This window comes from Stegodyphus dumicola, chromosome 2, assembly GCF_044657685.1.
Source record: "Stegodyphus dumicola isolate Sdum_Otavi_A_Nest chromosome 2, ASM4465768v1".
Taxonomy (NCBI): Eukaryota; Metazoa; Arthropoda; class Arachnida; order Araneae; family Eresidae; genus Stegodyphus; species Stegodyphus dumicola.
In genome coordinates this window covers 5,163,563-5,177,247 of record NC_140769.1, presented here as the reverse complement: position 1 = coordinate 5,177,247, position 13,685 = coordinate 5,163,563, and the positions used below count along the sequence as shown (strand labels likewise).

At 30.8% G+C, this 13,685-nt stretch overlaps 1 protein-coding gene across 2 annotated transcripts in view; it reads right to left on the bottom strand.

Annotated features, from left to right (window-relative positions):
* Positions 1 to 9,355: 9,355 nt before the first annotated feature.
* LOC118189915 (rRNA methyltransferase 1, mitochondrial-like) overlaps positions 9,356 to 13,685 on the bottom strand; it is a 69,470-nt gene continuing 65,140 nt past the window's right edge. For both annotated transcript variants that reach the window (XM_035360630.2, XM_085810396.1), the window contains one exon: positions 9,356 to 12,895. In XM_035360630.2, the coding sequence (XP_035216521.1) occupies positions 12,849 to 12,895 (47 nt within the window). In that variant the 3' untranslated portion in view covers positions 9,356 to 12,848. The remainder of the gene's footprint in view (positions 12,896 to 13,685) is intronic.

The window sequence follows — 13,685 nt, the reverse complement described above, 5'->3', positions numbered from 1 at the left end:
CATTCATCATTTAATATGTATTTTCTAGGAATACACAAGTTGAGAATAACTTCAATTTCAAAGTACCAAGTTTTAAATTTTTCACTCAAATAGCTGGACAAAATTGTGCCCCAATCAATACCCAACTCCCATAACTCTTGTAATAAGAATTTTATTCTGATAACAAAAGGTGCAATGAAGCCAACTGGGTCATAAATTTTTGCCACAATCAGTAATATCTTTCGCTTCGTAACGTGTTTCCAGTCAACTGGTTGTAAAAGTTCTTGTACATCTAATTTCAATGTGTCCTCATCCAAATCCCAAATTATTCCCAGCACCTTTAACGTTTTCTTATCCAAATTATCTTCCTTTGTGGAAAAATCCCCCAAATGATTTATCTATCGCCGTTAGAGGGCGCTTCGCTTCTGAAAAGGAATGTTAGTTTTTAGTTTGCGACGTAGTTAGTTAGCAGTGAACCTTCGATGCAACGAAAGTTGCTTTGTAAATAAAATGATTATTTTTGTAGATTGTTGAAATATTTCACTTCATTTAGAATTAGAACCACCTTTCGCAATATGGCGCATCGGTGCCGAGAACCTTTGGCCAATTTAGAAGTTTGTGTTTTTTAATTTTGGATATCATTTTATGCGAAGACAGCCAAGGTAAGCCTGTATTTTCTATTTTTATATAATATGGAAGATCTTATTGCTAAACTGAAATCGAAACGAAAGGTATTGAGGACCGGAGTGTCCAAGATATTAAAGAAAATTGAAACCGAACTGAATAAAGATGATAGTAGTATAAATGTAAATGTATTAGAAGAAATTTTAGACCAGTTAAGCGAAAAATCAAAATCCTTGAGCAATTTAGACGCTGAAATAGAACGAGAATTAAAAGTCGAAGAAGACGAATTTGAACTTGAAATCTCATCCGCTTTAGAATATGAAGAGAAAATACAAGTGTGGCAGTTTAGAGGAAAGAAAAAGTTGAAAGAGTTGAATAAGTTGGAAAATTCGGACAATGCAAATAGAGACATTTCTAATGAAACCGTTACAGAATCCCAAAACGAAAGTAACAAATTCACTCGTCTTCCAAAATTAACGATCTCTAAATTTTATGGTGATTCTTCGGATTGGTTAGAATTCATAGGTCAGTTCGAAAATGCGATTGATAAAAATCCGAATTTATCAAAAATAGAAAAATTAATTTACTTAAAAAGCTTTCTTGGTGGCTCAGCCGCTAAAGCTATTTCTGGTTTCGCTCTCATCGAAAATAATTACGAAGCTGCTCTTGAACTGTTACGTTCTAGATTTGGTCAAAAGAACATCTTAATTAATTCGCATTTAGGACAACTCTTAAGTACTTCACCTGTTAGAAATCCTAATGATATAAACGGATTAAGAAAACTTCTAGATCACGCCGAAGTACAGATAAGAAATCTTGAAGCATTAAAAATAGACTCTGATACCTACGGAAATCTGTTAACGCCTTTAATTTTGAAATTACTTCCTAATGAATTCGTTCTTGATTATAGCCGAAACATTAAAGACGAAAATTGGGATTTAAAAGGTTTGTTAGCCCTTTTGAGAAACGAAGTATTCTGTAGAGAACGCGCGGCTTCTGTTAATTATAATTCTAGAGAAAAATATTCGCGATTGGAAAAGCATTTGCCCTTCAAACATAAACATTCTCCAGCCATAACGAGCAAGCCGTCTACAGTTGAGTTATTAGCGGCGTCATCCGAATCGCAGTGTCTGTTCTGCGGGAACACAAATCATAAATCTACGGATTGCGAAGTTTTAAGTGTAGAAAAGAAAAAGGAGATCTTAAAAAGTGAATCGCGGTGTTTTTTATGTTTAGGTCGGTATCACCGGATCCAAAATTGTAAACAAAAAATAAACTGTGCCTTCTGCTTTAATAAACACTCGAAAGCCATTTGTTATTCATTCCATCAGAAAAAAGATAATGAAAAACCTAAAAAGAAAACGTCGGATTCGAGCGTTATTTCCGCTGTTTCGTCATATAATTCCGATGAAAATAGATCTAATAAAATATTATTACAAACGGCTTCTGCATTGATTCGAAATAATGATAAATCTGAAAATGTCAGAATTCTTTTTGATAATGGCTCAATGAGATCTTTCATAACTAAAGATGTATCTACTAAAATGGAACTTCCGATTGTTAGAAAAGAATCACTTTCTGTTTATTCCTTTGGTGATAAAAGTGCGTTAGAAAAAACCTTTAATGTTGTTAGAGCAAAACTAGAAAATGTAAACGATCCTAATCTTAATATATATATTGAGCTTCTTGAAACCGAAAATATATCTAATACTGTTATCTCTCCTCCAGATTTTAACTTTGCTAAGAAAAATAAAATTTTACAAAATCTACAATTAGCAGATTGTTGTAGAAAAAGTGACAAAATTGATATTCTCATAGGGGTAGATTTCTACTATTCTATAATTACTGGTAAAATTAAAAGAATTTCAAGAAATGTAGTAGCCACAGAATCTTTATTTGGGTGGTGTTTGCAGGGTAAAGTAAATAATGATCATAGTGAATTATTAACTATGAAAGTAATTGTAAATGAAAACTTGATATCAGATCAGTTACAACAGTTTTGGAAGCTAGAAAACTTGGGTTTGGAAAGTGATACTCAAAACGACAAAACTGTTGATTTAGAAATTATGAAATCTTTCGAATCTGATATCAGGTATAAGAACTACAGATACCAAGTAAAATTACCTTGGAAACCGAATTCAAAACATTTAATGGAAGATAATAGGGATATAGCACTTGAAAGATTTAAGAAATTGAGTAACAAATTTAAAATTGATAACTCTTTGTTTGTTCAATACACAGAGGTTTTAAAGGATTACGAGTTAAAACATATTATTGAACCAGTTCAAGAAGACAATCAAAATGATAAAACCCTATTTTATTTACCTCATAGAGCAGTCATCAGAAATGATAGAGCAACAAACAAACTAAGAATAGTTTATGATGCTTCAGCCCATAAACCAAAAACACTCTCTCTAAATGACTGTTTATACACTGGTCCGAACCTATATCTTGATATTTTTGATTTATTGATAAAATTTGGACAAAATTCGATAGCTTTTACAGCGGACATTACACAAGCATTCTTACAGATAGAGTTAAATGAAGAAGACAGGGACGTTACACGATTCTTTTGGAAAGATGATCCTAATGATAACAATGAGAGTTTGAAAACCTTTAGATTTACAAGAGTTTTGTTTGGAGTAAAATCTAGTCCCTTTCTTCTCGCTGCTACTATTAAGCATCACCTTAAAAAATATTCAGAAATATATCCTGAAACAGTAGAACTCTTAAAGAACTGCTTGTATGTTGATGACATTATTGGTGGTCACCAAAATTTAGAACAAGCCCTGAAAACAAGTTTAGAAATTGTGAACATTTTTAATGAAGCTAGCATGTCACTACATAAGTGGCATACTAATTCCAAAGAACTCAAAGATATTTGGCATCGCAAAGAATTTTCGATGCAAGAATCTCCTGAAGTTGTCCCGATCAAAGTGTTAGTAATTAACTGGGATACGGATAATGATAATTTTTATTTTGACACTCAGCACTTGACAAATTTCATTTCCTCGTCAATCAACTCAAAACGTTTTCTATTGCAAACCGCAGGCCGTATTTTTGATCCTGTCGGATTTTATGGCCCTTTCACTATAAGAATAAAGTGTCTGATTCAGGAAATCTGGTCTGCCAAAATTGATTGGGACGATGAACTTCCACCTGATCTTAGTTATAAATGGAAAGCCTGGTACGAAGAAATTGAAGAACTGAATCACCTCAGAATTCCCCGCTACTATTTAGAAGGAATATTAGATGCAGATGTGAAACAAATAGAACTCCATAGCTTTTCTGATGCTAGTTTGAAAGCTTATGGATGCGTGGTATATCTGAGAATAGTTTTGAACAATGGAACTTTTCAAACAGTTTTTGTTGCTTCCAAGAGTAGAGTTGCATCTCTGAAATCCCTTGCACTTCCTAGATTGGAGCTTTTGGGTGCGCTTTTATCCGCTAGATTGAGTGATAAAATAGCAAAATCTTTAAAATACGAAGTAATCCCCTTCCACTGGACTGATTCTCAAATAACGTATTTTTGGATTCAGGGATCTCCCGAAAGATTTAAATCTTTCATCAAAAACAGAGTTTATGAAATTCAGAAACTAACTGAAAGCAATAATTGGCATTATTGCAGTGGGAAAGATAACCCCTCCGACATCATATCACGAGGAACTACTGTTGCTAATTTAAGAAATTGTTCACTTTGGTGGTTTGGACCAGAATGGTTGCAAAACAAACATATAGACTGGCCAGTTCAACCGAAGTTTGACGTGGGAAACGATAAGCAACTAGAACTCCGTGGTAAGATATCTGTTTATGACGTTGTTGTGAAAAGAGATGTTCAACTATTGGATATAACAAAATTCAGTAATGTGCTGAAATATCTCAGAATTATGGCATGGGTTAGACGTTTCGTTGCTAAGGCAAGAAAACTGCCTGCTAATAGTGGAACATTAAGTGCTTTTGAAATTCAGGACACTGAAATTTTTTGTGTTCGTAAAGCCCAGATGGATTTCTTCACACCTGAAATTAAGGCTCTTCAATCTAACAAGTCAATTTCTCCAAGCTCTGATATATTCAGCTTGGCACCATTTCTTGATGAAAATAAAATTCTTCGAATTAAGGGAAGATTAGAAGAAACCGAATATACAGTTGACGAGAAGAATCCAGTTCTTCTTCCTAAAGATTCCAAATTTACTGAATTAATTGTAAAAAGGGAACATAATAACGTTCTGCATGCGGGAGTTGCAGCAACTTTAGCCAAACTAAGACAGAAATTTTGTATTCCTAAAGGCCGTCAGTTGGTAAAGAAAGTCTTAGGGAACTGTTTAATTTGTCGGAAATACGCAGTAAAACCAGCGAAACAAATGACAGCTCAGTTACCTAAAGATCGAATTGTTGAAACTCCACCTTTCTATGTTACAGGCGTGGATTTCACAGGTCCAGTTTACATCAGGTCTGGAAACGACATTCAGAAATCATACATCGTATTGTTTACGTGCGCTGTTACACGAGCGTTACATCTAGAACTCATTTCCAACATGTCTGCAAACAAATTCATTTTGGCTCTCAGACGTTTCATTTCGAGAAGAGGAAACTGTCGCACCTTTTATTCAGATAACGCGAAAACTTTCAAATATGCTGCCAAAGATTTACAGTATTTTTACAGCATAATTAAAGGTACAGACTTTCAAAATTTTCTAACAAATGAAGGCTTGACTTGGAAATTTATCGTCGAGCTTGCTCCATGGTGGGGAGCTTTTTATGAACGCCTTATGAAAACCATAAAGGAACCGTTGAAAAAGATATTAGGCAGAGCTCAATTGAATTTTGAAGAATTTATGACTGTGTTGACAGAGGTCGAAAATATTGTGAATAAACGTCCTTTGACCTACGTTTACAACGATTTACATGAACCTGAACCACTTGCACCGGCTGATTTTCTATTGATCGGACATAAGGATGAATATCCATACAACTTTGCTGAGATCCTGAATAACTCTCCAACAAGAAAGAGTCTAACAAAACGAAAAGAATATCAGACAACACTTATAAAACAGTTCTGGAAAAAATGGAAAAATCAGTATCTTCTTGAGTTGAGAAATGCTCACTTCTTCGGTACACCAGAAGCCAAGAAAAATCTTAAAATTGGTGATATAGTTTTACTTGAAGGAACAACTAAATCTAAGTTCCTCTGGGATTTAGGTCGAGCAATTCAAGTCTTCAAAGGACGTGATGGTCTTGTACGATCATGTGCGGTAAAAACTAAAAAAGGGGACTTTAAGAGATCTGTACAATTGATATACCCCCTTGAACTATCAGACTGAAAATGAACTAAATTTGTAACCTTTTAATTTTACTTCTTGTATTTCATATTCACTAACATTAATTTTAGATAATTAGTTTAGTTATTACTAATAATTTACTGTTTGTAATTTGAATTAATATTTACGTATTGAGTAACATTTGAGTTGATGTAGTTAACTATATTTGTTTATTTTATAGAATTTCCTTTTGCAGTTTATATTTACATCAGTTGAATGTATTTGATATGTAAGTTGCTTTCTTATATTTTATTATTTGTATGCTGAAATAGTGATAATTTTTGCAGAAATTATCAGGTGGGGAGTGTGGAAAAATCCCCCAAATGATTTATCTATCGCCATTAGAGGGCGCTTCGCTTCTGAAAAGGAATGTTAGTTTTTAGTTTGCGACGTAGTTAGTTAGCAGTGAACCTTCGATGCAACGAAAGTTGCTTTGTAAATAAAATGATTATTTTTGTAGATTGTTGAAATATTTCACTTCATTTAGAATTAGAACCACCTTTCGCAATATCCTTATTAATTAAACCAATATCTTGCCAATGATTTTTTAAAGATACGGAATTTGATTCAAATTTTCTTAAGTTCATACCAGCGTCTTGAAGAATTTTAACTGCATCAGTTGATAATGAGAAAACTTCTTCAACGGAGTCTGCTCCATGGATAAGGTCATCAACACATAAGGACTTATTTAACATGTCAACAGCTTTACTATATTTCTTTTCATAACCCTTAATATGATGTTTGATAGTGGCGGACAAAAGAAACGGACTTGTCATTCCAAACGGCACTCGGCACATTCGGAAAACCTTAAAGCCTAAATTATTGTCACTATCGTCGTAAGAATGATCAAACCACAAGAACCTTAAAAAATTTCTATCTTCACTATCAATTTGAATTTGGTGAAAAGCCTTCTCTATGTCTGCACAAAATGCAACTTTATGTACGCGAAATTTTAAAATTATATCCAACAGGTTAGGATTTATATTAGGGCCTGATATCAAACATTCATTTAACGATTTAGCTCCTTCAGACCTAGAGGAGGCATCATAAACTATTCTTACTCTTGTTGTTACTTTTCCTTCATATATAACGCGCCTATGAGGCATATAATAACAGCTTCATTTTCAACAAACTTACATTGTTCAACAATCCCCTTTTCAACTTGTTCTCTAATTATATTATCATATTCATTATATAGGAAATCATTTCCCTTTAATTTATGCTTTAGTCCTAAAAATCGTTGTTTAGCAACGAAAAAATTATCAGCGAGTTGTGATTTATTGTCCTTCCAAAAGAGTTTTGTTTCGTACCTGCCGTTATTAAATTTTAAACTGTCGTTAAAATGCTTAATAGTATCCAAATCAGTTTCTGAAAATGTTTTGTTTTCATTTTCAATTCCTATCGAATCCAATTTCCAAAATGACTGCAAATCAAATGTGTTTCCTTCAACGGTAGATAAAAACAACGCATTAATTCGAGTATTATTATTTTTTTACTCTACCCATCACTGTGTATCCAAATATCGTCGGTACTATAAACAAACCATCATTTATCATTGAATTACTTCCCGTTTGTATACACAAGAAATGCTCCGCGCCAAGCAGAATATTTATGTTCTCATTAACGGGACTTGTATCCGAAAGTTCCAGACCCTTTTTAGTCAAATTCTTTAATGTTTTGACATGTTGATGGTGCCTGGAATTCTATCGATGATATTAATTCTATCCCGATAGCTTCTACAACAAGGCAGCGATCATCGTTTTTATTCTTAGACTATATACATCAAATTCTTGCGAGTAACCGCGCTGATTTCCAAACGAATAAATTGTTAGAGATTCTTTTCTAATGACTTGCAATTCTAAATCGCGCGCTAACTTGTGGGTGATGAAGTTTCGTTCACTACCTGAATCAATTAATAATCTTACGATTCTCGATTTATTTTTGCTTTGAGCAATAACAGAACATGTCTGTAAAAGCACACTATTTTCAGGTTTTAGAGTGTTACAGTAGGAAGTAGATACTAAAGTTTTATTTTGCGTATCTGCGGATTTAACATCTTCCATTTCTTTCGATTTCAAACGGCAGAAAAGTTTATTATGATTTTTCTCGTTACAATTTTCGCATGGTTGTATTTTTGACCGACAATTCGATGACAAATGTGATTTTAGACCACCTATCTACCGAAAAGACGGAACAGTCATGATTAAACTTTTTAAATCACAACATTAAAAAAAAACCCACATGCTAATAATAAATAGTAACATTAATTAACATTGCAGTATCCATATGTTGTCTTCATTTCTATTTCCCATTAATAGAATCTTGCTCATTCTTCTTGTTGCGTCTCTACTTCCTTAGGCCTCAAATTTATAAATAGTTAGAGAAGGTGAATGTGAAGCTGACTCAGTAAATTGTATACTGAATGTCAATTCGTGTTTGCTTCACTGTAATGGGTCAGTTTTAGTATCTAGTATTTAGTTTTGATAGTTTGTGAGAGTTTATTTTCGTTAGTAAGATAAAAACGATTACTACATGGATGAATCCATTGTACAATTTAGGGCAGCCCGTTTTCTGAATGCATCGAGAAAGGGAGAAATCAAGTGAATATTTTTTATTTTCAACACCGGATGCTCAGAAGTTGGGGGGGGAGACGAATATGGTCTTATTGTCTTACAGGAAGAATTTGTTTAAGATTTATTTAATTTTTATTGTAAATTCAGATTGGGAATGGATATATACGAACCATTTCAAAACACTATTCAGTTTTATACTTTTCTTTCAGATGGAAACGCAGCAGTTCCAAATCAGTTTGTTAAGGCAAATTGTTATATTGAGGTGACTAAATTTGAAAACTTCTAACAAGGCAAGATGAAAAACCTTGGCATAGCTGACTTACTCAAAATCTGAATATTTACAGAAGAAAAACTATATACACAAAAAGTCAGAAATATGCTATAAAATTATTTCAAATAGGGAAAGTAATGACCTTAGCACTGTTAATTTCACTCAAAGCTACATAATATTAGAACACTTCAAGGGGAACTAGATATGTTATAAAGCATAACGTATTATTGAGAAATATGAGGGAAAAAAATTGAAGCTAAAGTTTTATTGTATATTACATCCAATATAAACTTAATTTATATTATTATCCAATATAAATTAAGTTTATATTGGATATTAAATTCAAAGTAGCATACAAGTTCTCATTGTAAAAATCGAATGATTTGGCAATAATAAATGCATGTTTTTATTATAATTGAGATCTTGATTCATATCATAACTTTTATCAACATTAATTATTTTGCTTAACTTCTTGCAATATAATTGCTGTGTTATTGTGTTGCAAGAAGTATTTTTACTTACAGTTGTTAGGGGGGAATGCAAAAATGTATCAAAGAAATTTTTCATTAAACATAGACAATTGCCACTAATTAATTTAGTATTGCTAGAAAATGATTTATTACAAAAATATATCATCTTTTAACTTAAAGAACACCAAATACCATGATGGCTAATCCCAGTGTAAATTAAAATTTTAAAGACATTTTATTAATATACATGTAAAGTTTTTGAATGCACATTCGAATCCTGGAGCTCTTAATAGCTTTCAATATCCGTCATGGGTGTGGTTAAGATATACAGATGAAGATAACGACTTGGATTTCTTTAAATCACCAATCTTTATTCTCACACATATCCAATTAATTTGGCAGATACTTATTTCATCATAATTAAATATGATTTGATAAATTTCTATGTACTATTTTCTATATTTATTTTAGTGTCTATTTCTATGTACTATTTTTTAATCCTAAGATGTAGGCATTTGAGAAGCAGAGCAGCAGTTAGGGAAGGAAAGAACATGACGCAATTAATTCGGCAGCAATATTTATATTAAATTTGAGGTATAAGTAGAGCTAATCTGTGATTGGTTAATTTGACGTTGTTACATATCATAGAAAGATCCCGAATTTGGGAGAACAAATGAATTTAGGGGGAGATCACTGAATCTAGAATATTAATTTTGAGTTTGCCAATTATTTTTAAAGGAGCTCTAGTATTTTATTATATCGTGCAGACATATAAATTTGTCTTGTTGATTCTAATGCAAGTTATTTATATTTTAACATCTATTTGAAAGCTAAACTCTAAATTGGAAATGTATCAGAATATAGATTTAAAGCCATCATCACATTAAGAAATTCTGAGCCATCAAAAAAGCAACAGTTTTCTATTTTTGATAAAATTTACCATCTATAGAAATGAATAATGTTACTATAAAGGAGTATACTTTGGTGAAATTATTTTTAATATGCACAAGCAGTCATGGTTTAATGTTAAAAAAAATTCTCATACAACTAATGAGATGGTTTGAACAAATCATAGTTTTTTTTTTTATATATATATATATATATATATATATACACAAAGTCTGTAATCCATTATCCGGAATGATCTATAATCCGGACCTCAAAGACACAAACTTTTTTTTTTTTGTATGCTTTACGCATGCATGTTTAGCACAAAAAACGAAGCAACTTAAACAACTTACATTGAAAGAAATCTTTAATAAAGTAAACAAATACATATTAAGCTTTTTTTTATAAATTTTGATACCCTTGAGATCATAATTGCTCTTTATTTCATAAATTGCGGTTTCATATTTTTAACTGTATGATTTCTGCATTGCCATCTTACCAGATTTAAATTGATGATCTATAATCCAGAATCGCCGAAGTCCCGGCGAGTCCGGATTACAGACTTTGTACTGTATAGTATTTTTTTTAGAAAACTTGAAAACCAATCCTGTAAATTTTCCAGTTTTGAAAAATGTGATGAACATTTGTACAGTCCAAAATCAGTTGAAGAATGTTTTCAAATAATTTTTTCAGTAAGCACAGCTGTATTGATAAAGTCAAGAGGCTCCCAGTTTTTCATTACAATTTCCAGTCTCTCAGTAAATCTCATCTTTTCAACTGTTTGAATTTAAATCATTTCCTTTAAATGTAAATTGAAAAAAAAAATTGTTTTGATTATTAAAAACATTACTGATAAATTCTTTAAAATAAATAGCTAAAGCAACAATGTTATTCCTTAATGAAACTTAAATTGTGCAAAATTCAATTTTTTCTCAAGTGATTTTCAGTCATTTTCCTGATTCATTTTTATTTGATCTGAAGGGTTTTAATATATTAGAGATTTGCAGAGCATTTTATAAAGACTCGACTAATGTTTGACAGTAAATATTATTATTTAATTTTTCCTTAGATTTTAAATAGTACTATTGCTACCTTTTAATAGTATCTGCGATAATAGTATAGGCTTAGCGACCATGTCTCTCAGAAAGACACATTTGGCTTGGGGTCAAGGTATATCATTTGTTCTCTGTAGGTTAAATCAGTGCAAAAATAATAATAATAATTATCCAGAACATTGGTTTCAATAAAGTATTACTTATAGTTTATTGATGTGTTTTAATAAAAATGAAGAAAAACATTGCATCCATACAGTCCATTATATATTTTTATACATTAATTTTTATTTTCATAATGTTTACAAGCATTGTCGAATAAAATTTTTCTCTTCTTTCATATAAGATATATTTAAAAAAAATGCAAAATTGAATGAAATTAGCCCAAACAATAGCTTAATATTTAATTTCTCAGTCTAAATTTATGTTTACTATTAAAACCATATTATAACTTATTTAATAATTCAAATTACATATTTAAATATATTTTTGAATTTAAATTGCCATGTAGCATGAAATTTTTATATTTTAAAGTTAGCAGCTATGTGTGTTTTGAATACTATACAAAAAATTTTGGGGATTAATTTTCCGGGCATCAATAAGAGCTTTCTCATTGTGTAGATACATTATGTTTGATTAAATGTTTTCAGTTCACTTTCACTCAGTGTTCATTATAAAATTTTGAGAGAAAATCTAGATATTTATGTTTTCTTGGTTCCCAAAGTTTTGTAGGTGCATCAAATAGTATTGCATCCCACCATTGAATTTTCTTTCTCATTTATATATTTTGTAATTTTTCTTTGCTGAATTTTAAGTGGCACAATCTATCTCAGAGAAGCACTGAACTGGAAATGTTCATTCAGGAAACGCTTTATGGTTTTCTAAAATAATAATGTGTCTTGACACATAGTAAATCAAACCCCAAAGATTTACATATAATAATTTTGACATTTAACTTTTTTATTACTCTTTACAATACTTAATAAATATTTTCAAGGTTCCATAGATACTGACAAAATTGGTACCTAGTTAATAACTTCAATACAAATGTAGAAATGTCTGTACTTTCTTCAGTATGTGATATTTAAAAACATAAAAGTATACAGTATTCAGACTTACTAAAAGAAATAAATTGCAACAGAAAATGCATGCTGAATCTGTTTGCAAAGGTGATAAATGTTTGATTTAAAACCATTTTTCAAATTTTTAAATGCAATATGAAAATTAATTACATAGATATATCTAAACATATGTAACTCTAAAGAAAAAATATTCATATTCAATAAACTGAAATACTTTATAATTTGACATTGAGAAATAATGAGATAATGATGTAAATTTTAATGGCAGCTTAGATGTAGAAAAATCTTACTTAACAGAAATCCAGTATAGCAATAACTGTTTAGGCTTGAGTAAAATGATAACAATTTTCCATTTTACACATGTGATGGAGCACTTCTTATATCGCAGATTTAAAAATCATCATTGCTAGTCTTATTCTTTTAATTTTCTTTCAATTTATAAGTCCACTGCAGCAAAACAGCTAAATTAAAAAAAAAAAAAAAATACCATTTAAAAATATTTTTCAGGTATGGCTTTCTTTTATAAGTAATGAACAAAACTTCACCAATTTTTTTCATGAAATGCATAGATAATTCCCGTCTTTCAATCTATCACCTTTTAATGCTAGCAGACTGTGAAAGAGAATGTAATATTACACCTAGGAAAGAAAAACAAGAAATAATTTTAGTTAAAGCAATTTCAAATTAAAAAGCAAAATTTCCCTGAATTTTAAATATAGTTAAAATATTTCTTAATCAATATTTTAAAAATCTGTTTGCAAAGGTGATAAATGTTTGATAAAAGGTGTGTTATAAAATCTTAAATACATACAACCAGAGGTCAAATGACTAAAACTATGAAACACTTATAAATTGCCCCAAAGTATATTCCCAACAGTTAGACATGCTCGTTGCGTGAGGTTTCTTTCGTGCATAACTTGAATACGGATCAATTTCCTTTAAACGTTTTTCACAACGGCATCTTTCTCTTTGGCAAATAACTTTGGTCTTATCCAAACCGAAATCTAAGTAGATTGTAATATAAAAGAAAAAACAGAATTTATAAATAAAAATCATATATTTGTGGTATTTACTTTCTCAACTTTTGCTAGTATGTATATTTCTCTCATTTTCTTGATAGTAGAAGAGACAAATATGTATAATTTTATTCACTTACAACTTATTATTTTAAAATGTTATAATAAACATATAAATTTCATATGATTATTCTGTCAGTTTATTGTTAATTATAAACAAAAATGCTGATTATTGTGGAAAACTATTGATATATTTATATGTAATACAAATACAGTTACATGTTATCAAGTAGTATGTAAAAACTGAATGTTTGCCTCAAAACGTTCTACATAATATAGCTTAAAAGACGCATTTACATTAAATATGAGAAAATCATAAAATCACATGCAGTCAGCTTACTTTGACTGAGAA